General features: G+C 36.0%; 1 protein-coding gene across 1 annotated transcript; it reads right to left on the bottom strand.

The window, feature by feature from the left end:
• Positions 1 to 21,469: 21,469 nt before the first annotated feature.
• LOC108466357 (GDSL esterase/lipase At1g29660-like) lies at positions 21,470 to 23,313 on the bottom strand. Its single transcript, XM_053032082.1, has 4 exons — positions 23,015 to 23,313; positions 22,717 to 22,841; positions 22,067 to 22,312; positions 21,470 to 21,601 (listed from the first exon to the last, which is right to left on the bottom strand). The coding sequence occupies exons 1-4, from the start codon at positions 23,271 to 23,273 to the stop codon at positions 21,470 to 21,472; spliced, it is 762 nt and encodes a 253-aa protein (XP_052888042.1). The 5' UTR covers positions 23,274 to 23,313.
• Between the last annotated feature and the right edge of the window lie 3,079 nt (positions 23,314 to 26,392).

Raw genomic sequence — 26,392 nt, 5'->3', positions numbered from 1 at the left:
CTTCTACTATTTTTAGTGATTTTTCCATCTCACCTCGCTGCTGCTGGCAGCATCTGTTACTAAAGCAAACAATGACTATTTCATAATTCTTCCATGGCCAACTATTTCATCATACGTAATGCAACTATGGCCACCTTATCAAAATTAAGGTTTCTAAGGCTCGTGACCATAGGTTTTAGAATCACACTCAACCGACCACATAGGCAATTTTCGCATGGCTTAAAGTTTACAACCCACAATTCAACAAAACAAAATAGCCTATACATGCCAAACGCTCTCCTAGTTCAACTACGAAGACAATACCAAAAGATTTCCAGCCGTGTGATGACTTCAACGACGGTTCCGAGCACGCAAACGATACGAGTCCAAGAGACCTAAAATGGGTGACAAGAAAACACCGAGTGAGTTTATAACTCAGAAGTCATAAGCATTCATCAACCAACCATTAATAAAATTATCACAACATGAAACGATAAACGAGGCTAGGTACTCCATCCATATCGAAACTATACTATAATTCCTGACCTTTCGGTTCAATCTCATACCAAGTCATACATCCACATTTCATATTCTATACAATAAGATATTTGAGGCATTTTCACACACCAACTCATTTTCACCACAATCATACAATTGCAATCATCACATAGATTTAAAGCTTACCAAGCTCAACCCCGAGCATGAACATATTGCCTATTCGTCATGAGCTCAAGGTACTTACCTGATCCGCTATCCGAGATTAACTCGGTAATGTCGCACACTCAGTGCCAATTGTAATGCAAGAGCATATAGTGAATCCGCACACTTAGTGCTATATACATTCAGCTCGCACACTTAGTGCTATATAATCAAACTCCCACACTTAGTGCTGTACAATTTTAAACCCGCACACTTAGTGCCAATCTTGTCACCGTGTCCATTTATACCCGCACACTTAGTGCCGAGACCAATACCTTATGCATTTTGCTGCCTTTATACATTCAACAATGGCATCATTCCATACACATACATTTCCATTTACACATCAACTCATTTAAACACATTTGCATATATATTATGATCATTCAAATCAACACCAAATATATGCTTAATGACTTACCTCGTGTTGGGTAAAATAGTTCCAAGTCGGCTACTCGATGACCTTCGCTCTTTCCCTTGCTTGATTCTCCTTCTTTAACTCCTTGAGCTTAATCAATAAATCACTAGTTTAACCATCTTGCTAAACATTCATAATTCAACTACACATGCATATGTATGCTTGTATATTCGCAACCATTCTTACTAATCGCCCATTTGGTCGATTATACACCTAACCGAATATGCACCAAAAACTTGATTCAACATTACCTACATACTCACTTTAATGGCGAATATATATATATATGTACAATGTCAACTAACATCTTTTAATCACCTAATTTCATCTCATGAACATTTAATCAAATTTTCCCAATCTAGCATATATTTTCACATCCATTTGTAACATCATGTACAAACACATATACACATATATCAAAACACAAATTTTACCTATCATGCAACAAGCATAAATCGCACTTATGAGCATGCCATGGCGAATACATCCCACACCATCCCCTTTCAATTTTTGGTCATGGTTAAACAAAGAAAACTCCATGTCTTACTCAAGAATGCTAAAAGAAATTTCAAGAGTAGTCAATCCATGATTACATGCATCATCAACAAGCTTCACATTTAGCATGCAATGGCTTTAACACAATATCAACCTTGGCCAAATACCATTTCCATGGCATAACAAGGATTTGAACCATGGGCTAACATGAACATCAAGTTAGCAACTAAAACATGCATGAATCTCATGACACAACCTCAAACATACCTTAATCTTGACACAAGTATGACCAAATCTCCTTCTAGTTCTCTTCTAAACCAAGCATGAAGCAAAAATCCTTCCTTTTCCCTTAGTATTTTCGCCAAGATTTGAGAATGGATGAACAAATTTTCTCCTTTCTTTTCCTCTACTCACGGCAATGGGGGGCATCCATGCTCATTTTTTTTCATTTCTTTATTTTTCTACATGATCCACTAACTAAACATGTTGGAAACATGTTCCTTGCCCATATTCTTGTCATGGCCGCCACTCTTCCCTTTTTTAGGCAAATTGACATGCAAAACCACTCTTTTGCATGCATGTACTATTAGACCATTGTAAGATTAGCCTATCACCTTTCAACAATGTTTCATACAAGTCCATTTTAATAAATTCACATAGAATGATCAAATTAATGCATGAAACTTTCACACATGCATTTACTAACATCATAAACATAGAATATAACTTTTAATTACTTATAAGACTCGGTTTAGTGGTCCCAAACCACTTTCCGACTAGGGTCAAATTAGGGATGTCACACATCGAGTTTCCAAACTCACCCCTTTCCTTAACCTTGCAGGTGAACCTTAATATGGGGACTTGGGCCGGAGGGGATTCAGAGTGGCCACGGTGATCGCTTTTGGACCTTTAAATAAGCGTTGGTTTTCATTTAATTTCTTTTAATTATTATTTATTTTTGGGTTGTAATAAGGCCATTTTTAACTTTTCTTTTATTTCTTCTCGAGATTATTTTATTCTTAATAACTTTAAAATTGGTTGATAATTATTCAATTGGCTAGACTTAGGACGTATTTTCAAAACGATAATTGTTTTTAAAATATCTTAACGCCACGATTAATTGATTTATCAAAGACGTTCACTTAAACAAATTTAAACTCGATATAACAAAGTGTGGCTATGGTTGTGGGCATGTCTAGGATTGGATCCAATCAAAGAGCTTGGTACTTAAGCAGCCTTCATGGCTCACCTCCTCTATCTCGGATACCTACCTGGTGCCTAGCTTACATACACTTTGTTAACTCAATAAAATATATGGTTTTTAAAACACTAAAACGGAACGTGGGTTTTCAACTCCAATGTGGCACGTCAGATTTGGCCATAACGTCTGGGCCGAGTTTGGGGTGTTACATTTAGTGGTATCAGAGCCTAGGTTGCAACAACTCGGCTGTGGATCGGGATCAAAAATCTTTTTGAAAACTAAGGCCTAAGAAGGGTATTTTTGGAAATGGTTTTGAAAAGTTCATTTTAAAGATGTTTTATGAGTATATATGTTAAAATGGTACAAGTTTTTCTGCTTTAAACAAGAGTTTCAAAATAAGGGTGCTTTCAAATCAAAATTTTAAATTTCTACCCTCTATAAGCAAAAATATGGCTTTTGAGTTTTAAATGGATTGGAGAAAGAAGTGGCGACCGAATCCCCGCACCAAGTCCGTAAGTATACTATCTTTTACGTTATGTATATGATGCTATGAATAGAACCGAGACCCTACTATGATACTCTAGATAGGGTAGAGTCAGAAACCCTAGAATACTGAGACTATAGCTAGGCTTTGATTCTATGAAAATAGAAACTTTAAAATACTATCTCTGCATAAGACATATGAATAAATAGTAAAATTTTGAGATCTTGGTAGTTATTTGATATATGTACCGGTAATGTAGAGTATTGATATGGATTCGAGGGTAAGCAAAGTCTTCCAACTTTGGGTTGTGGTAACTTCAGCTTCAGATCGAGGCAATCGGTGAGTTAGTAAGGAAAGTGGTAGAGGAAGTATTGGATACCAAAATTAAGGAAATTAGGGAAACGCTTCAAGCAGGGTGCTTGGAGTGTAAGAAAAGGAAGGATTCTAGTTCTCAGAAAACCAAGCCTCATTCTGTGAAACATGTTAAGGTATGACCAAACTATCCAATCTGCAAAGACTACAATGGACGTCATCTGGGTGAATGCCATAGGAAGACAGGAGCATGTCTTAGATGTGGGTCCAAGGAGCATCGAACTCGGGATCGCCAAGTTTATTTTATTTAAATATGTGTTACGAATTGTATGCGTACTTGGTAAATGTTTCTTTACTTTAGTAATTAGATGTTCTGGGTCGTACTAAGAATTATTTTTAATTAGAGTTCGTAGCGGAAGCATAGAGGTTTGACTTGAGTAATACGGTTAGTTGATAGTTGGAAATTTCGAGGACGAAATTTCTTTAAGGGGAGTAGAATTGTAACACCCCGAATTTGGGCCTAGAAGTATTAGGCCTTGAGTGTGGGTTCGTAAGGAGGTTTTATATAGGTATTTAATTGTGCAATGAAATGACACAATTAAATGTTTGCTTTAGTGGTTAATGGCTTTGAGAAGTGTTGGAGAAATCTTGGGTTCAAACTTGGGCTTTAGCAAAAATTTTGGTATTAAGTGAAAAAAAACCTGGATTCTTGGATGAGGGTTTTTAAATTATTGTGTTAAATAAATGACACAAGGAAGCTTGTAGTCTAGTGGTTGTGGCGTCATTCAGGTTGTATGGGAGCCTGGGTTCAAGCCTTGGCTCTTGCAATTTATTTTGGGTTTTTTAAAGGAAACCTAGACTTTGGCCTTTAGACCTTATAATTAATTGGGGATAAAATATAACACAAAAAGCCTTGTGGCTTAGTGGCAAGTAGCGTGTGGAGCATTTAAGGGGAGGCATAGGTTCGAATCCCATGGCAAGCAAAGAGCATTTATTTTGCTAATAGGGGGCGGCAAGAGTTGGTGTTGAATTTAAACTCTAATGTTGGAGGATCCCACATCGAAGCTAATATAAGAGTGGTTGTGAAGTCGGCTTTAAATAGAGGAACCATGAGGAGAGTAAATGTACCTTTCTTGGTCGATCCCTTTCATTGTATGGCGTGCTCGTTTGGGTTGGGCATCGGCTAAGGGTGCTCGAGTGTGGATTAACTCCAGCCTCCTATCGTGTGTATTTTTACTACTCTAGTCAGTAGGATGGCTACTTGGGCGCGATGGGCGAAAGGGGTCATGTGGGCCTAATGGGCCCACAGCCCAATTGGATAAGTTTTTGATTGTGTAGTAAATATTGGGCTAGGCTACGTGAATCTCATATTTGTGGCTAGATTTGGGCTAAAAGGGCCACACGAGCGCAGGGCCTATTTGGGCCGAGAATAGGCTTTAGGCCCATTCGTATTGTTATCCATGTTTAGAATACTTTAGTTTACTAAAATTACCGAAATACCCTTAGTTTGTAAAAATATCGAAATACCCTCGATTTGTAAATTCTTGAAAATACCTTCGACTTGTAAAATTACCAAAGTACCCCGATTTACGTAATTACTGCTTTTACCCTAATTTACATAATTACCGCTTTACCCTTGATTTACATAATTATCGTTTTACCCTCGACTTACAGAATTACCGTTTTACCCTCGATTTACTGAATTACTGTTTTACCCTTGATTTATAGAATTACTATTTTACCCTTGATTTATAGAATTACTGTTTTACCCTTGATTTACAGAATTACTATTTTACCCTCGATTTACAAAATTACTAAAATACCCTTGGTTTGTGAAATTACCGAAAAACCCTCAATTTGTAAAATTACCAAAATACCACTAATTTATAAAGTTACAGAAATACCCTTGACTTTCTAAAAATTATAGAAATACCATTGGTTTACAAAATTACTGAAATACCTTTGGTTTGTTGATTTACCAAAACACCCTTGTAGGACGAAATGACTAAAATACCTCTAAAAGGTAACAACACCGTAAAGCCCTCAGAGGGTAAAGTGACCGTAATACCCTCGTATGGTAAAATGACGAATATGCCCTTATGTTCCGTATGACCGATGTGCTTAGGATTTACATATATTGATATTGGATTAGTTAAGTTTGAGTGACAGTGGTGGTTATCGAGGCGATTGATTTTGGAAACGTTTCAACTTCAACCCGTAATGTGTGTACTAACCTCGTAATAGCTTACATTAATATTTGTTGAAAAGTCAAAGCTTCATATTTTAGTGATTCGAGAATTAATATTTAGATCTATTTTCTACGCACGTTTAAGTTGGATTCACAACGGATATGGGGTAGGAAGGTATTTGGAACGTTCTTCAACGAGTAGATATCTTGGTAAGTATTCGAACCTTCTTTCCATTTGTATCTTGTGGTTTAAGAAAAGCTGAAAACCCCTCTTTCGACTAAGGCTAAAAGGGTTTTTGGTGTTATTTGGTTTGTTGGTGCTAGTGAGGATTAAAGGCTACCGATCGAGGAGTGTGTGAAAAGCTTGGATCATCGGAGTGATTAAATCTAGTCATCAACTTCGGCAAAGGTATGAACCCAAGGGCCATTGTGGATGGTGGCCAAATGTGTAAGTGATGATAATAGGTTGTTTTCGATTTGGTTTAATAATAACATGGTCTAATCTATAAGTGGTTGATTATAGGAGAAATCGCATAGGAGATCTCGTCAAAGAATATCGCAAATCAGGTGTGTAACGAACCCTTTTCATAGTTTAAAGCGATGAATGCCGAAAAGCCGAAATGCCGAAATTCTGGCATTTCATGGACTTGTGAGCAAGCGAACCCTCACTAGTTAGTTAGAATCGATGAGATTATGATCGGGAACATTGGAAATGGTAAGAACGTGATTTTTGGCATTCACGGTAAGTTGGGCCTCGAGGGGCTGCAATAGGGCCCAATAGGCTTTCGGGCCCATTTGGGTAAAATTGGTAGAAAACGAAAATCTGTTAAATTGCCTGTTAAGACTATTAACACTATTATGGATATAGGCTAAATGGGCCTAGATGACAAAATCAGCTAAGTAGGGCCCATTAGGGGTTTTAGGCCCAATAACTCGGTTTCGTTAAAAGTGGGCTAGAAACGCGGTTTACACAAATGAATAGTTAGTAACTGATGATGAACATGGAATAATCCCTAATTTTTGGTAAAATTACGATATTACCCTTATAATATGAAAATGACCATTTTGCCCCCTAGGTAAAAATTACCATTATACCCCTAGGGTTTATATATGAACTTAATGCATGGGATTTTGATAAACATGATATGTATGATATGCACATGACATGTATGATATGCACATGATATGTATGATATGCACATGAGATGTTCATAAATGCATTGGGTTGGGTTTTTATATGGATGGAGGAAGTGCAAAAGGGCTTATGCCCCAGTTATTAAAGGGCTTATGCCTCAGTTATTAAAGGGCTTATGCCCCAGTTATCAAAAGGGCTTATGCCCCAATTATTAAAGGGCTTACGCCTGATGATCAAAAGGGCTTACGCCCGATTATTAAAGGGCTTTTGCCCCAGTTATTAAAAGAGGCAAGGCCTCCAGTTATATGATAAAGCAGCTATGCTGCCAGTGGAGAGTTATGGCGGGGTGGGTCGAGTTAATCCCCACATGGTGTGCTGGTTGGTACGGGTGGAGAGTAGCGGATGGTGGGTTGAGTAGTCTCCCCAAATGGGTTTGCATACATTTATTGGTATTTCATGTGATATTGAAATGGGCTTGCATTCTTTCATTGACATTATATGTGATATTGAAATGGGCCTATGGGCCATACCGCTTACTGATAAAGGCTTCGCCCAAGAATATGAAATATGAAAAGGCTTCGCCCAAAGTTATGAATTGTGAAATATGAAAAGGGCTATGGTCCAAGACATGTTTGAGATTGGTTTTGGGCTTAGACCCAACAGGCTACTATTGTTTTGGGCTCTGAAGGGGGCTTGTTGCACACTGAGTTTCCAAACTCACCCCCTTTCCTTAACCTTGCAGGTGAACCTTAATATGGGGACTTGGGCCGGAGGGGATTCAGAGTGGCCACGGTGATCGCTTTTGGACCTTTAAATAAGCGTTGGTTTTCATTTAATTTCTTTTAATTATTATTTATTTTTGGGTTGTAATAAGGCCATTTTTAACTTTTCTTTTATTTCTTCTCGAGATTATTTTATTCTTAATAACTTTAAAATTGGTTGATAATTATTCAATTGGGCTAGACTTAGGACGTGTTTTCAAAACGATAATTGTTTTTAAAATATCTTAACGCCACGATTAATTGATTTATCAAAGACGTTCACTTAAACAAATTTAAACTCGATATAACAAAGTGTGGCTATGGTTGTGGGCATGTCTAGGATTGGATCCAATCAAAGAGCTTGGTACTTAAGCAGCCTTCATGGCTCACCTCCTCTATCTCGGATACCTACCTGGTGCCTAGCTTACATACACTTTGTTAACTCAACAAAATATACGGTTTTTAAAACACTAAAACGGAACGTGGGTTTTCAACTCCAATGTGGCACGTCAGATTCGGCCATAACGTCTGGGCCGGGTTTGGGGTGTTACAAACTCGTCTTACCTTACCGTACCTTGATATTCTCTTTAAATTTTCCTGTTGAACCACTTGGAGTACTAAAGATACACGGGTACCTTACCATTGCCATGACTTGTCATGGTCGTACGTGGTATCCTTTTGAAACTTACCATTGCCATGTCTCAACATGGTCTTACATGGTATCCTTGTTTTATGAACTCACCAATGCCATGCCTTGGCATGGTCTTACTTGGGACCTTTGCCTTATAGTAACTTATCAATGCCATGTCTTGACATGGTCTTACATGGTATCCTTGCCTTAGAAACCTTACCAATTGCCATGCCTTGGCATGGTCTTACATGGTATCCTTAAACCCTAATGTCATGGCATTTGTATCCTATACATTCCTAAGGTTCAACTGGGACTTTATGAAATTACTTCTCCATCAATTCATTCTTGAGTCTTCTTTGAATAATTTCTTAAAATAAATATACACATGCTGGAAATTAACAACATTAACATAAAATAATAGAATATTACATTTATTTACCGCAAACTTACCTCGAAACAAAATACGATCAACAATATCGATTTAGTCTACTATCTTTTTCTTTCCCCGGTCTAACTCTGGATTTCATTCTTCTTGATCTATAATAACAATTTAGCTTATTTAATACTCACTTTTATTAAAACAGTCCTTGACTCAAACTTTGGCAAAATTACACTTTGCCCCTAAACTTTTACATATTTACAGTTTTTCCCCAAGGTTTGAAATTAAACTTCATCCTATTTTCTTATGTTTTATGACATGCTGATCATTTTTCCCTTCTATGCCAACATCAAATTCTCACTCTAACATGTACTTATGAACATTAGGTACTTCTACCAATTATGTTGTTTTGACTCGTTTTCACGTAAAATCGCTTAGAAAAAGTTGTTTAACACAATTTCAAGCTTCATATTCTACCATAAAACATCAAAATAAACACATTTCACCTATGGGTATTTTTTCCAAATATAAACCCTAGGTTAAATTATTGCTAGAATAAGCTTAATTAAGTTACTAGGACTGCAAAAACATAAAGAATATTAAAAATGAGGCTTGGAATCACTTACTATGGAGCTTGGAAGCTTGAAACAAACTCTAGCTATGAAGAAGCCTTGAAATTTGGCCTAAGGAAGAAGATGAGCACATTTTTGCCATCCTTTTCCCTTTTTAATTCTTTTATTTGACACTTTACTAAAATGCCCTTCATTAAATTTTTTTAGTTATTTCTACCTATGTATATCCATTTTTGTCTATGAAAATATAATGGTCTAATTACCATTTAAGGACCTCTACTTCAATTATGCACTTTAAGCATTTAGAACTCATATTTATCAACTTTTACAATTAAGCCCTAATATGCAAATCAGACATGCAATCACTGAAATTTCTTATCGGTATTCTAGCACATGCATCTAATCACTTAGTAAATCATAAAATTAATCACAATAAACTTTTCTATATCAAATTTGTGGCTTCGCAACCACTGTTCCATTTAGGCCCTATTTCGGGATGTTACAGAGTTCACCTGGAAAGGGCTTATTCTTTAAGAAATCGGAACAAAGAGGAACTGAAGCTTATACAGATGCAAATTGGGCAGGCTCAATAACAAATAGAAGATCTACATCAGGATATTGTACATTTGTTTAGGGAAACCTTGTGACTTGGCAAAGTAAAAAACAAAGTGTTGTAGCAAGAAGTAGTGCAAAGGCTGAGTTTAGATCAATGGCTCAAGGAATTAGTGAAATGATGTGGTTAATTAGAATTATGGAAGAGCTGAGGAAACCAATAACTTCACCAATAATGCTGTACTATGATAGCAAAGCTACCATTAGTATTGCTCACAACCCAGTCCAACATGACAGAACTAAACATGTTGAAATTAATAGACACTTTATCAAGGAGAAGATTGAAGAAGGCCAAGTATGCATACCGTTTGTTCCTTCAAAGCAACGGATTGCTGACATACTCACCAAAGAGCTCTCTAAGACAAGCTTTGATTTTCTTGTAAGCAAGTTGGGCATGATTGATATATATGCACAGAAAGAGGGTGTTGAAATATGTATATATTTTAAATTTATTTAGGTAGATAAATCTTATTTAGGTAGATAAGTTTTATTAATATTCTAGAAATATTTTATTTTATCTTTTAGTAATTTATTAGAACAAGGAGACTATTTTCCTTATGTTTTAGTAGTTATTAAAATAAGGGAATTATTTTCCCAATTAGGATTAGGACTCTTTTCTCTATTAAAGTTTAATTATTTAGTTAATAATAATAAACCAGCTTTTATTAAAAGCTCTCTTGAAAACTTTTAGACAACTCATACTTGTTAACTTAATTATAAAACATACAAAGTATGAAATTAACCATCCTTTCCATATATCATCGTTTAACTTCCGAAATACTTAAACTTGAATTATTCATATCACCAAATTATAATGCATCAAATAACCATATACTAAGATACAAATTATCGTAACGCCTCATACCATTTTCTTTAATAGATGACTATTTTTCCTGGAGAACTATAGTAAATCAACTTCGAATATGCAAGAGGAAAATGCTCCTATGAGCTAAAATAAGGACATTAACCGATAGACAATGCTATTGATCACCTCCAAATGTACAAACGTCTAGAGTGTGAATATTGCTAAAAATTTTATAGAATTAAGGTGGTGTCCACAAGTATACAGGTCAGGTTGTAATATAGTTGCAACAAAGTAGGTAAGTACTCTGAGGATCATACCCAAGGGATTGTAGTTTGGGGAAGACTATTATCAAGCCAATTACAAGAAATAATAACTAATCTACTTGAGTCACAAATTAGTAGTGTTAATATGGAAGCGAGATGATAATAATTTAATAAACTAAATAAATTGAATTAAACCTAAATCTACTCCTAAGTTCATGTTTCGGCTTCTCCTATCCTTTGTTTCAACTACATGAATTCCTTTAGCCTAGATCTATTTTTTTAAACCTAATTATTTATTAATGTAGAGTTCTAATCAATCAACTAGTCGATACTCTAGTAGGATCATCCCATCTTCCACTAAAATAATGAGTTAGTAAGAACTACTTATCTTCCGATCTCATAGTCTAGACTGGTTTGAGGTTAAGATGTTCACAGATAGGCCATACCAATTTTGGGTTAATTCCCACCTAAATGACTCCCTAGGGTTGTCAAGCCTAGGGTTTAAGTTCTTCCTCTCACAAACAGTTGATTTGCTAAGAAACTCTATCATTAAGTTACTTAATAAGTTTAGAAAAGTTGAAATATGCGAGATATGTATGAAGCATAAATTGATTCAAATATTTACAAAAACATTCAATTAAACATTGTTAAAGAAAGAGATATAAAGAATAGAATAAAGGAAAAAAAATGCTTATGGATTTATCGATGAAAACATGGCTCCAGAACAATCTCCACTTGCGAGAGTCTCACTTCGGAATAGGATCTTCTGATTATAAAATCATAAGATACCCTAAGTAAAAACTAAGAATGAAATAAAAACCCTAAGTATATTTTCTGTCTCCCTAAAATTGTTTGTTTAAACTGATTACAATGGCCTTTATATAGGCTAAACTCAGAATATTAAAGTTCCTAAACTATTCTTGTAGTCCTTAAAGTTTGAGTCAGACAGATACTCCTAATTTCCCTCAAAAACATAATTAAAATGTGCAGGAGTTTTTGGGTTGCGTAGGGACTTGGTTGCAACATAAGCCTACGGTGTTGCGAGAGTATGTCGTGACAAAGGAGGGTTGTGTCACGACATCAAGGGTAATTTTGCTCCAGAACTTGTTTTTGGCTTCTGTCTTTGTTGTTGAGACATCAATGTCCCATTGTTGCGACATAGGCATCAATTTTGTCTCGAATAAGCATCTTTAGCTCCCAACTTGACCTACAAGACCATGTAACTTTATTTAGATATATAAAATGTAATAAAAACTACTAGAAAGCATAAATTACTACTTTAAGTATGAAAACCTAAATATATGCGAAGATACTTTGATTTAACTATCAATTATGCTAAAGTTATGTGTAAAAAGGATACAAATAACAGTGTATTTCATAGTGGATCACTCCCCCATATTTAAGTTGTTGCATGTCCTCAAGCAACCAAAACACATATATCAGAAAAAAAGAAATAAATAAATAAAATTTAATACAAAATTAACTTAATTTCTTTCTTTAAACTAGCTAAAGTTAGTGAAGATGGATGTAAATAAGAACCTCACACCTAAACTCCCTTACACTTAACTTTTTGTTTGTCCTCAACCAAATCAAGTCTAGACACATAGCATGCAATGAGAAGACGTCCCTTGAATTTTATTATTACTAATAACACGATTGTCAAATATTAAAGGTATAACAATTCATATCACACATGTAACTTAATCTTGATAGTTTGATGCCTTGAAAAATTTTAAAGTAAATTAATATTAGATTACAAAGTTACATTACTAAGAAATTAGAAATAATTCTCATGACCAAATGTTTAACAATATCACTATTAACATAAATCAAACAGATATACAACAGACACAATCATGTGAATCCAAAACATTCATTAAATAAAATTGTTAGCAATACAAAGTGGTTTAACATTGTCCCCCATTACACCAATAGCATATAAATTGCACATCAAATAACCTCCATCACACCATATGAACATCTTGCAATAATTCATGTATGTCCCATACACTATTATACATTGTACTGTTAAAATTTTGTTGACAAGCTAATTCTATCCGTTGACATGCTAATTCTATTCAAATCCATCCTTAATGGTTTACTAAGGTATTTCCAATCATTAGATGCTTATATTTACACATAACACAATTATCATTTTCATAGTCCAAACATAATACTTATTGGTACAAATTGACTTTTATTTCAATCAAATATTTCGGTTAGTATCAATATAACAACGGGCCTCATAATTGTCCATATTTATCCATTCAATTTAACAAATTCAATATCTTGGCGTATAAATTCAATTCATGTGTTCAGTAAGCAAATTTTAAGCCAATTATTGCTTTTGTTAATAACACAATTACTTGTATCCAAGCAAGCATACTTATCATGTGAATCAAACTCACGCTTTCTACTTACCTTTATAGCCAATATAACTAATAGTCGTTGCATACCAATATCACTATCCTTATAAATTATCTTAGCTATAAAATTAAAATTAAAATGTAAACATTAAAAAACATTAAAGATGTTTATGTTTAAATTTTATATAAAAGAAAAACATATTAAATTATCTAGTATTAAATTAAAAATAACATAATTTTTTAAAATGATTTTAAAAATAATAGTATGGCCAGTTTAAAATAGACTTAGGTTCATCATTTTTAAATATGGGTGAGTTTGAATAAACTTTAAGGTTCATATTCAAGATCAGGCCAAACTTATAAAAACATAAAATGTGTTAATACCATATATAAGTCCAACCCAAACTTGTTTAACCCGACCTATTACCACCTCTAATAGATTTTAAAGATGACATAAATATCATATGAATTTTCCTTTTCCGTGTCTCCTAACAAAAGTAAGGGATTATTTGACCAAAGAAACAAAAAGAGTGATGTGACCATGTGTTAATATCCTTCTAGTGTTGAGATGCAAATAAAAAAATTTGGGGTGCCAAAGTTAAAAAAAATGTATTAAACTTCATAACGAGTCAAGATAAGGGATTAGGCTCTTTCCCTGTCGATGTTATGGACTCTCACTGCGCTGACGTCTTGACTATTTGTTTGGCGCTTAACCTATTTGTTCATTCTGACTCGAAAGCTCAATGCAAATTGATTGTTGAATCTAACTCACTTTTAGTTTGACTTTTTGCAACCATCCTTCCACATGTCCTTGGTTGTTATGGAACACTTTAAAGGAAGTTGATCTTTTGCTTTTTAATTTTTTTGATGTGTCTATTGTTCATGTGCTTCGAGAGGCCAACAGTTTTTTAGACGGCCTTTTAAAAGTTCGTTGTATTGTATTTTTTATGTCTCTTTGTTATATATTGAATCCATAGTGTTGTTGGTCTTTTGTGTCGATGTTGCAGCCTTTTCTACCTTGTTTGACTAGTTTTTGGTAGTGCTTGTTTCTGTAAAGTTAGTCTTTATGCTGTTGGTCTTTCATTTTACTAGCCATCTGTTTGTAATGCTTATTGTTAGGAGTAAATAGGACTTAGTTAATAGTTAGTTAATAGGCTAACAGTTTGTTAATCAGTTGGTTAGTTAGCCAGCTAGTCATTACTCTCTATGATGTACTAAATACTCCTCTTCTTTCATTAATGAGCAAGTCAAAAATATACTTTCCATAATCTTGATATGGTATCTGAGCCAGGTTCTTTCTTGTGTTAGCTCATTTTTTTTTCATGTTTTCTTTTCTCGGGTCTCTTTCTCATGGTGACTGAGACACCTTGCCATTCGTCTAATGTTGAAGGGGCTACTCACTCTCAAGGTCCTAATAGCACATCTTTACAAAATATTCACTACTTTTCTAAACACGATACTATCAAACTAGGGGAGCACAACTTCTTGTTATGGAAGCACCAAATCTTGTTAATTCTTGAAGGCTATGATCTTGAAGGGTTTGTGCTTGGTACAACTCCTGTTCCATCTACTCATCTACCTGGACCCGACAGACAGTATGTTGATAATCCTTTGTTTTTGGTTCATAAAAAGTAGGATAAATTCCTAGCTTCTGAGTTGCTTTCCACTGTCACTGATGAAGTTTTGATCCATCTTACATCGGCCAAGACCAATTATGAAATTTGGTCTGTGATTGCAAAATGTTTTGGGGCGAAATCCAACGTCAAACTCTCCAGCATGTGCCATGCAATGTACTCTCTCAAGAAAGGAAGTCTTACTATCAAAGAATATTTGACTAAAGTGAAATGTGTCAGTGATAGTCTCAATGCTGCCGGCAGTGTGGTCACGGAGCAAGAACAAGTCAGCTTTGTACTGGCTGGTCTTTCTTTGGAGTATAAATCTATACGAGTGGTTGCATTTGCTACACCGATGTCTCTTGAGCTGTTCATGAAGATGCGTCTTGACTGTGAAACTCGACAGTTGGCTTCTCTAACTGGGAGACCATTACAAGCTAATCTCGCATCTCACCAAAAGCAGGACAGCACCACTTCAACACAAACCACTTATTCTAACTCGCACCACTTCACCACGAATGTAGACATGGCCACAGAGGGCGAGGCCGTGGTTGGTCTCGTGGCAGGGCGCATGGCACTAGTAGAGGTTGGTCTCGATCTAAACCATAATGTCAATTATGTGGCAAAATTGGTCACTTAGTTCAAACATGCTACCATCGGTTTGATGAAACATTTCCGGGAGTTAATCTGCACCAATCCATGATGGTTAATTACCATCAACTCAATGATCAAGGGGGCTCTTCTTCTTGTAGTACTTCTTGTCAGGCTACTGTTGCATCTTCTCGACAATAGTCGTCTACTACTCATGATCAGGCCTGGTATCTAGATTCTGGGGCAACTAACCATATCACCCCTGACATGACAACTCTTTCAGAAGTTTCTCCTTATACAAGTATGAGACATATTTCTATGGGTAATGGTGCTTCTGTTTCGATTGCCAATATAGGCTCATCTAGTATGCAGGTTGGTTCTCAGGTTTTTCGCCTGAAGGATGTTCTACACGTCCCTACTGTATGCAAGAACTTGCTCTCAGTTGCTCAATTTCCTAAGGATAATTGTAATACCCTCACGCCCGAGACTGTCACCAGAGTCGAGCTTGAGGTGTTACTAAACTTAATTCATTAATTAAACAACTCAAACAATTTATTTTTAAAATTTCCAGACAAGCTGGCTAACTGCGTCACAGTCGCTTAAAAATTCATATCTCTAGTTCCGAAACTCAAAGTTAAGATCCATAAATTTTCCTTGAAACTAGACTCATATATCTATCTATTAGTTGTTTTCTAGAATTTTTGGTCAAGCCAATTAGTATAGTTTATTAGTTAAAGTCTCCCCTGTTTCAGGATTCGACTACTCTAACCCCTGTGTATTACGAATTAGATATCTCCCTGTACAGAGTTTCAATGATTATTCTGTTTATTTTTCATAAAAGTAGACTCAATAAGGAATCTGTACATATAAATTAAAACTTCTAATTATTTTTGTACAATTTTTGGTGAATTTTTAAATTCATAACAAGGGATTCAGAGAACACTAGGACCCTGTTCCACCAAAACTTAAATATCTCATAAAATATAACTCATTTACCTATTTTGTTCCATTCATATGAAAATAGACTCATCAAGATTCATAACTTATTCATCATTTAATTCCATTTCTACTATTTTTAGTGATTTTTCAAATTCACATCACTGCTGCTGTATGACTCTATTTTATGGCCAATTTTACCATTCCAAGGATTTTCATGGTTTAGTTAAGACATAAAGCATACATGTTATCATATATAAACTTGATTAGCCATTCCAATAGCTAATCATTTACAAACCCTTTTTCTTACCAAACCATAACCATATCATATGATCATTTATACAAAGTGAGTATATTGCTATACATGCCACACTCAAAATATACAAGCCATTTTACCAATTTAGGTCTTCGGATAGTGTGAACTAGCCTTCGACCTATCCCGATTCTCAAGCCGGCTTGTCAAAACTACAATGAAGAAAAAGGAGGGAGTAAGCATAAATGCTTAGTAAGTTCACATGTAAATAATAAGTAACATGATTATGCACTCCAACATAAACATCATTAAAACACTCATAACATAAAAATAATTACTATCTTACCACAATTTTGTCTCACCAAGTTCTCAACCAAGAATTAAACTCATACCTGTCCATTTTCACTTCTTCAACACATTCATCATTGATTCACTTTCGTTTTAAGCATCCTCAATATTCTCTTAGGATTCTCCCGTTGAACACGTAGGAATATAATTTCGGATACGCGGATAGTGTGCACGTAAGTGCTATACTCATAACTGAACAAGCTCAATAGCTTTTGAATCTATGTAGCCAAGCTACTATGTAACCCGCCCATAAATGAACTGGGACTCAACCCAATGAGCTCGGGCGTTCGCATCCATAAGTGAACTCGGACTCAACTCAACGAGCTCGGATGCCTAGTTACATCTCACGAACTCGGACTCAACTCAACGAGTTCGGAACTCAACCATCCTAGTGACATGTCACTTGTACCCTAATCTATTCCCAAGGTTCAAATGGGATTCTTCTCAATTACACATTTTTATCGTCTTCTTCGAAATATAGAAACCGATACTTGCTAACATCTCATACTTATTAAATTATTCACATAATTTGCGTATTACCAAATAATAATTCACAAAGCACAATATTTCATGATAATAAATATTATATCATACAAATATCATTAAATCACTTAAAATAAAAATTAGGTTACCTTATTTACACATGAACTTACCTCGATACAAAATATTAGTATCCGAGCCGATTCCTCGTAAACTTTGTTTTTCCCTCGATCACGACTTGAATCTCATTTCTTTTGATCCATAATACCAAATTAATTTTATTTAATACATACATTCATGAAAACAGCCCTTAGTACGAACTTTGGAAAAATTACCATTTTGCCCCTAAACTTTCACTATTTGCACTTTTGCCCCAAGGCTCGTAAATTAAACCTCATCCTATTTTCTTATGTTTTATGACATGCTGATCATTTTTCCCTTCTATGGCAACATCAAATTCACACTCTAACATGTACTTATGACTATTAGGTATTTTTACCGATTAAGCCCTTTTACTCGTTTTCACTTAAAACCGAGTAGCACAAGTTGTCTAACATAATTTAAAACCTCAAATTATATCATGAAACACCAAAATACACAAATTTAACCTGTGGGTATTTTTCCAAATACGAACCCTAGGTTGACTTATTGTTAGCATAAGCTAAATCGAGCTACCGGGGATTCCAAAAACGTAAAGAACATTAAAACGGGGCTTGGAATCACTTACTATGGAGCTTGGAAACTTGAAACAAACCCTAGATATGGAGAACCCTTGAAAGTTCGGTCTAATGAAGAAGATGGACAAAAATTGGCTTTTAATTTTGTTTTTAATTCATTTTAATAACTAAATAACCAAAATGCCCTTAATTAAAAACTATGGTGTTTTATCTTCCTTTAGGTATTTTTGTCCAAACTATTATAATGGTCTAATTACTTTCCAAGGACCTCCACTTTAAAAGCCCATTACTCACAAGTACTTAATACCTTTGTGAACTAGAACACACATTTTACAACTTTTGTAATTTAGTCCTAAATATCAAATTGGACCCTCTATCGATAAAATTTCTAAACGAAATTTTCACACAATCATGAAATCATGCCATAGACCTTAAAATGATTATAAAATAAATTTTTCTACCACAGATTTGTGGTCACGAAACCACTGTTTCGATTAGGCCCGAATTTAGGATATTACAATAATGTTGTCTATTTTGAATTTCACCCATTATTTTGCTTTGTGAAGGATATTCAAACCAGGAAAACTCTCCTAGTGGGCCGCATGCATAATGGTCTCTACAAATTTGATATCTCTAGACTGCCAATTTCCAGCAAACGTGGTATTCCTCAGTCTAGCTCGACGTGTTTCTACACAAATCAACTTATGCCTTCACCTACTTTGTGGCATAATCAACTAGGCCACCCATGTACCAATGTTCTTATTGATGTTTTGAAAAATTGTAATATTCCTTTCAAATGTAGTACCTTGTCTACTGTTTTTCAGCTTGCCAGTTAGGCAAGGCTCATAAGCTGCCATTTAGTTCGTCACAAACCTTGTATTCGTCACCTTTTGAATTAGTGGAATCTAATTTTTGGGTCCCTAATCATCTAAATTCAAATGGTTTTGTTTATTATGTCTCTTTTGTAGACATGCATAGCAGGTATACATGGGTGTATTTTCTACAGTCAAAGTCAGAGGTCTTCCAGTGCTTTTTACGGTTTAATGCCATGGTTCAAGTTCAATTTGGTTGTTCAATTAAACGACTTCAAACCGATTGGGGGTGAATATCAGTCGTTGTCTAAGAAGCTGTCTCGTCTTGGAATTCAACATAGGATAACTTGTCCCCACACTTCCGAGCAGAACGGAGTGTTTGAACAAACGCATCAACATCTTGTTGACATGGGGTTAACGCTTTTCGTACAAGCTTCATTACTTTTGGATTTCTGGTCTCAGGCTTTTTATCATGCGGTTCATTTGTTAAACCGGCTCCCTACTCCACTTTTCCAGAAGAAAAGTCCTTATGAGGTACTTTACAAAGCACGACCTACTTATTCTTATTTAAAGGTTTTTGGTTGTGCTTGTTTTCCGTGTTTAAGGCCGTATCAGAATCACAAGCTGGAGTTTTGGTCCAAACAATGCATATTTCTTGGCGTAGCTCCAAATCGGAAGGGGTATCAATGTCTAGATCTAGATGGCCTCATGTTTGTTTCTAGTCATGTTACATTTGATGAGATGAGCTTTCCTTTTCGGGCTGGTTCCTTGTTCCACTCTAGTTCTGCTTCCTTTGGTTCTTCTAGTCACAAGTCAAGCCTTCCTTTGGTAGTTGCTATAGACATTTCACTGAATAATTCTTCTGGGTTTGACCAAGTCATCCCGTCTTCTATGGCCAGCTCAATTCAACCTTCTGGCCTTCAGTCTCCTACTTGTCATTCTGGTTCTCAGAATTCTCCTGTCGTTCCTAGTACAACATATTTTCTTGTAGAGCCTTCGCTTGCTGCTCCTCAGTCTTCTTCACCTACTCAAATTATTCCTACTGATAATGTTCATCCCATGCGTACTCGCTCCAAAAATGGCATATTTAAGCCTAAGGCTTTTGCTTCCAGTTGAGGATGCAAAGATGTACAGAAGTATAGTTTGTGCCTTACAGTATGTCGTCATAACCAGTCCCGATATAGCATTCTCGGTTAACAAAATTTTCCAGTTCATGCACAAACCATCCGATCTACATTTTAAAGTTGTCAAACGCATTTTGCGTTATTTGAAAGGGACTTTGGGTTATGGTATCCAGTTCACTAGGAGTCCAAAATTTCTCCTTGAAGGCTTCTTAGATGCTAGTTGGGGATCTGACAGTGATGATCGTCGGTCAACGTCCAGTTATTGTGTTTTTCTAGGAGGTAATCCTATCTCCTGGAGCTCTCGAAAGCAGCAGGTGGTCTTGCGTTCTACAGCTGAGGCCAAATATCGCAGCCTCGCTCATGTCACCGCTGAGATGGTTTGGATTCAGTCCTTGTTATCTGAATTAGGAGCCTCTACTAAGGGCAAAGCTCTGCTATGGTGTGATAGCTCAGCTGTTGTGGCCGTTGCAGGAAATCCAGTTATGCATTTGAAGTTTAAGCACGTCGAATTAGACTTGTTCTTCGTGCGGGAAAAAGTTGCTCAAGGCGTGTTTCAAGTTGGACACGTTCCAAGTCATGAGCAAGTTGCAGATGTATTGACATAACCTATCTATAGGGCTGTTTCACAAGTTCAGGGATCAACTCAGGATAATTACACGTGATGTTGAAAATATAGAGCAGGGGTCAAGTAGCATGGGGAATGTTAGGAGTAAATAAAAGTTAGTTAATAGTTAGTTAATAGGCTAACGGTTTGTTAATCAATTGATTAGTTAGCCAGCTAGTCATTACTCTCTATGATGTATTAAATACTCCTCTTCTTTCATTAATGAGCAAGTCAGAAAATATACTTTACATAATCTTGATACTTAATATTATTAAATTTCAGTTAAGGAAAAATAAACAAATTGAATTTTTAACATTTGAGAGATGCTATATGCAATTTTTAAAAATCTAAAAGAAATTAAAATTAATTATTAAACTCGAGAGGAATTAAAGTTGTAGTTGTACTAGTATTCAAGGGGAGAAGGCCACTGCCTCCTCCCAAGACGCCCCTAGTCTTAAAGTTGGTTTCACTGTCAAAAATAACAATACGAAATTAATTTGATATTAATAATTTTTATAAATAAATTTAAATAAATAAACTGTTTTTCTTATTTAATATGAATTCAACCTGGTTGACCCGACTTAATTTACCAAAACTTCTACCGAAATCTGACGCTGCTGACTAAGAGTAGTGATCTTAGATTAGATCATCACTTGATTTGCGTGCTAATGACTGAATGTTAAATGGACGCGCATCGGAAAAGGATCTTGTGCCGTATAAATTCTTGGCAATCAACACATTAGAGGCATCAGTAGGATGGACTCCGTCCCAAAACGCGTATTGTTTTCGGTTACTGCATGGCTTTGAATGATGAATACAGAGCTCTCTATTACCACCGGCCCCAGTTTTGCAGCATGGACTTTCTGTCAAATATGAAAAAAAAAAAAAAAAAACCAGGAAGGCCCTTTCACGCTTCTGACCATTCAATTAAAAAATAGATAAAAGAATGTCAATGTAGGAATGAAATTATTTACCAAATGATAACTGAGCAACTTTCATTGGAGAATAATTAAGATAGCTAAATTTAGCATCGGTTAGCTTGCTATTTAGTGCCATGACAAGAGGTATAAGTCTTTGATTGAAAAGGAAGGCAGCATCGTTTAACTTGGTTACGCAAAGAGAGTCATTGGTTCCGTGCGTTGCAATTGCATTAGGTGTACAACCAAGTTGCCCAAGCCCGATCAACGCAAAGATCCTCGCTCAGGTTTTGTACAAATCCTGGTAGTGATGTTTATCAGTTAAGGGAATTTTCATATTTCATTTATTCTTTTAGTGGCGAGGCTGAGAATGATTAATGATTTCATCTATAGAAGAAGAAAATATCAAACCTTTATTTGGTGTGCAAATTGTCGAACAAGCATTGTAGCGAATTCCGATAGACTGTATCCGTGGCTGGAGTTGTAGAAATTGGGCTTGAAATAATTGTTGACGAAGTCGTTGCTACCTATTTGAATGGAGTAAATGCATTGTCTTAGAAGCTTCTCTGTGGATGAATCATTTCGTAATATTTTACGAATTCTTGCGATTATTGTTTTGTGATTTCTTATTTGGATGCTCATGGGTACTCGAGCACCCTGCAAAACATAGAAAAACTTTGTTTTTTTATGAAATACATACTTGACTAATTTATGGCAAAAAAAATTAATGAACCGAGTTTTCAAAGAATATAAATGCTAAATATTGTGTGGATAAATAAATGTGATGTGTGTTGGTATATTGAAAATCTATTGTGGATCATACAATTAACACTTTTTCCTAGGGGTTGTATTTAACACAAAAGATCTTACAAGGACCAGTTAAGAATTAGACTATAAATTTATAAACTTCAAAAGACAAAATCATGTGAAAGGGTTTTTGTTTGAAAATGGGTAATAGCTTATAATTGGCATAGGCTCGTAATCATTGTAATTAATATACACTGGGATTGTGTGATTTGCTAAGAATGTGCAAGTATAAATATAAATCTTTTTAACATTACCATTAGACTTCCAGTTTCGTCGAGAATGCCCGAGGCACCAGACGCATAATTCACGCCTTGGAGAATGTTCTTCTTTTCTGATTTGGCAAAAGGAGGCATATACTCTTCGAAACCAAGAAGTTCAACTGTCATCATATAGAAAACGTTCAATGCAATAATTAAAGATTACTTACAAATTAAGAATCAGGACGTACGCAGTAGTAGGGTTAATATTATATGATTATCAATTGGACTGGAGGCAATTAATTAATCAATTAATGTTTGTAAGGAGAAAACAAATCGAAGAGAAGGAAAAAACCAATAGCATCCTGCACGTTACGACCATTGCTAAACCTTCCTGTTGGTCCTTTCGGGAAGTCGATTCCGTATGGTCGATAATTTACTTTGGCTAACGTTTTAAGGTTATTATTGTTCCCACTATCCGATAATGAGTCCCCGAAAATAAAGTAGCAAGGCACTTGTGGTGCTGCGTTTGCCCAGTTTTTCAAATTTGAGAGTTGTAACAAAAGAGAAATAGGCAGTAACCACCATGGCTGAAGGTGCATTTTAGAATCCATGGATGAATGAGGAGAAAATTAAGTTGGATTTTAATGAAAGGATTACGAATTGATACAGACCCTTTCCCCCAAATATAAAGAAGGGAGAAAAGTCGGAACAAAAAGATGCAAGGAACAAGTGTCAGATTATTTGCGGAAAAATCTAACAAGTTTTAGTAATAAAAACAGAATTTGCAAGTCAAGTCCTGCTATATGCTGGATTTATAAGGAGTAGATTCAGCCTACATTTCGGCAATCTATACCTAACTCCTATAGAATGAAAACTCAAATGTTCAGTTCACCCGTTGCTTGCCGAGTGGCAAGCCTCTTTTTTTTTTTTTAAGTCAAAATCCTCTGTTTCATTTTTTTGTCCCACCTATCACTTCTTCATGTGTCTGTTTATTATATTTCGTGGGTACGGGTATATTTGGTTCATGAACTTCATCAAAATTTTTAAAGTAGTACCTCTACTCTGAAAATATTTATTTTGATATTTGTCCTCTTACGTTGTTTATCGATATGGTGCTGCTGTGTGTAAGTATATGAGAATTAGATTTAAAATGAATGATTATTGCTTAACCTCTATCACTGTTCAATACTTGTATTTATAACAATTGAAGAGAATAAACTGCTACTAATTGAATACTTGACAGCTTACTAACCACCTAACAACCTAACTTCCTAACTAAACTCTACACAGGTGAGGTGATGTGATGTGATGGTGATGTAATGTGATGTACTCCAATATTTATTCAACTTCCCATCCAGTAAGATTCAAAGAAGTTGTCGAAAATGAGTAAAATATGAAGTTGAAAAAGGTTTGGTGATAATGTATGTGACTTGGCCACATGCTGGAACTTCACCAACAGGGAGAGAACCATAAGTCACTTTTTCCCGAACAAAGAACAGATCTAGTTCAATATGCTTAAACTTAGAATGCAAAATTGGATTAGTAGCTACTACTACAGCACTCGAGTTGTCACACTAGATAGTGAGAATATCAGTAAAATAAACTTTCAATTCTTTCAATAACGAAATTAGCCAAATAACATCAGAAGTTGCTATAGCCATTCCTCTGTCCTCAGCCTCGGCAATGGAGTGAGACACAACCTATTGTTTCTTACAGCACCAGGAAACACGATTGTCACCAAAATAAACTCAATTTCCAGTACTTGACCGTCAATCATTAAAGTCTAAACCCCAATTATCACAGCATATCCAACCAGAGACAAGCGTTCAGAGGGTCAAAAAACCAACCCGTAATCGACAGTACCACATAAGTATCGAAGAATACATTTTAGAGCAACAAGATGAGTATCAGTAGGTGCATGCATAAGTTGAAAAATACGATTGACTGCATAGGCAATGTCAGGTCATGTGAGAACCACATATTGTAATGCTCCAGCAATACTTCTATACTCAGTAGGGTCATCAAGTAGAAGTCCATCATTCTTGGACTACATGGAAGAACTAATCATGGGAGTATGGACACCTTTGCCATCTGTTAAACAACATCTATCAAGTAGATCAAGAATACACTTACGTTGACATGGGTGAAGGCTCCCAGTAGCCGACCGTGTGTGTAACACCCCACACCAAAGGCCTACGTCGGGACGGGATACGAGATGTTACTACACTTAATCACATGCATACTATCATTTCGATGTCATTAAGACTCGGTCAAATTTAAAAAAAATTTGAACTTTGTCTAAACTCCTTAATATGGGCCTACGAGTCCCCAAACATCTACTGGAAACCATTCGGGACCAACCCGGGTCCATTAACTAACTTTAGAAAAATAACACTTGAAACATGACACACGCCCTTGTGAACCCCCGTGTGGTCAATATAACATGGCTGTGCTGATGGCCCGTGTGACACACACGGCCTAAACACAAGGGAACACGCCCGTGTCCCAAACCCGTGTGAATTAAATTCCAATTTCGAACCTATAGGGGTTTTCACACGGTCTGACACACGCCTGTGTTCATGGCCTGTCTAAAAACCTTGACATTCTATTTCTGACGTCAGCACCCAATTTGGGGCACACGGCCAAGGCACACGCCCGTGGCCAGAGGCCGTGTCCTCTATACGGCTTAGACACGCGGCCGTGTCTCTGTCCGTGTGTTTACTACCATGCATTCTGACTTGCAAATTTTACGTGCAGGGGACACACGGCTGAACAACACGCCCATGGACACACGGCCTAGACACACGCTCGTGTGTCTACCTGTGTGGATAATATAAGGCTATCTACCAAGCCTTTGCCACCCTGAAACACAATCTAAGAACAACCAACATATCAAATTTAAACTTAATATGATTTCTCAACCAAACAACCATAGTTAACACCTATATACATTACATATATTTAACCATGTCGACAATTTCACATTCATAAAAGACTAGTTGCATTCATATAATAACTCTCAATATTAGCCATTTTCCATGGCCTTATACAAAATGAATCAAATACTAAAGTAAGCTAACACATTTGGCTAATTAAGAATGACACAAAACTCAAAAGTCAGGGTCCTATACATGCCATAATCAAAATAAAAGATCTAACTATACCAAGTGCTTAGGATGATAGTGTGATCGATGCCTCTGACGTCCGATGATCCTCGAGTTAATTAGGCGGCACTATAAGAAAATGGAAAGGAGAGGGAGTAAGCATAAAGCTTAGTAAGTTGTATGAAAATAAATATAACAACAACTTTACCATTCATCATCATGCTCATAATACTAAAGTAGGCATAAGCACAACTTACTCATCACTATCTAATACAAGTCACGTGGTTATACTTTTCTCGTTTAACTTAAACTGTAACTCTCACTATTGAACCATTTGGAATGCTATCAGATATTCACTAAACCTCAAACATAGAGTATGATGCCAATGCCATGTCCTAGACATGGTCTTACACTGGCTCATCTATCAAGTCGATGCCATGTCCCAAACATGGTATTACACTAACTATCGAAATCAAGGCCGACACCATGTCCCAGACATGGTCTTATACTAACTATCGAAATTGAGGCTGACACCATGTCCCAGACATGGTCTTACACTAGCCCTCACATATCCGTGCAGATGCCATGTCCCAGACATGGTCTTGTACTGACACATCTCGTAGCCG

This window comes from Gossypium arboreum, chromosome 8 (genome assembly GCF_025698485.1).
Source record: "Gossypium arboreum isolate Shixiya-1 chromosome 8, ASM2569848v2, whole genome shotgun sequence".
In the NCBI taxonomy this organism is placed as follows: Eukaryota; Viridiplantae; Streptophyta; class Magnoliopsida; order Malvales; family Malvaceae; genus Gossypium; species Gossypium arboreum.
This window is presented reverse-complemented; position numbering and strand designations above follow the sequence as displayed.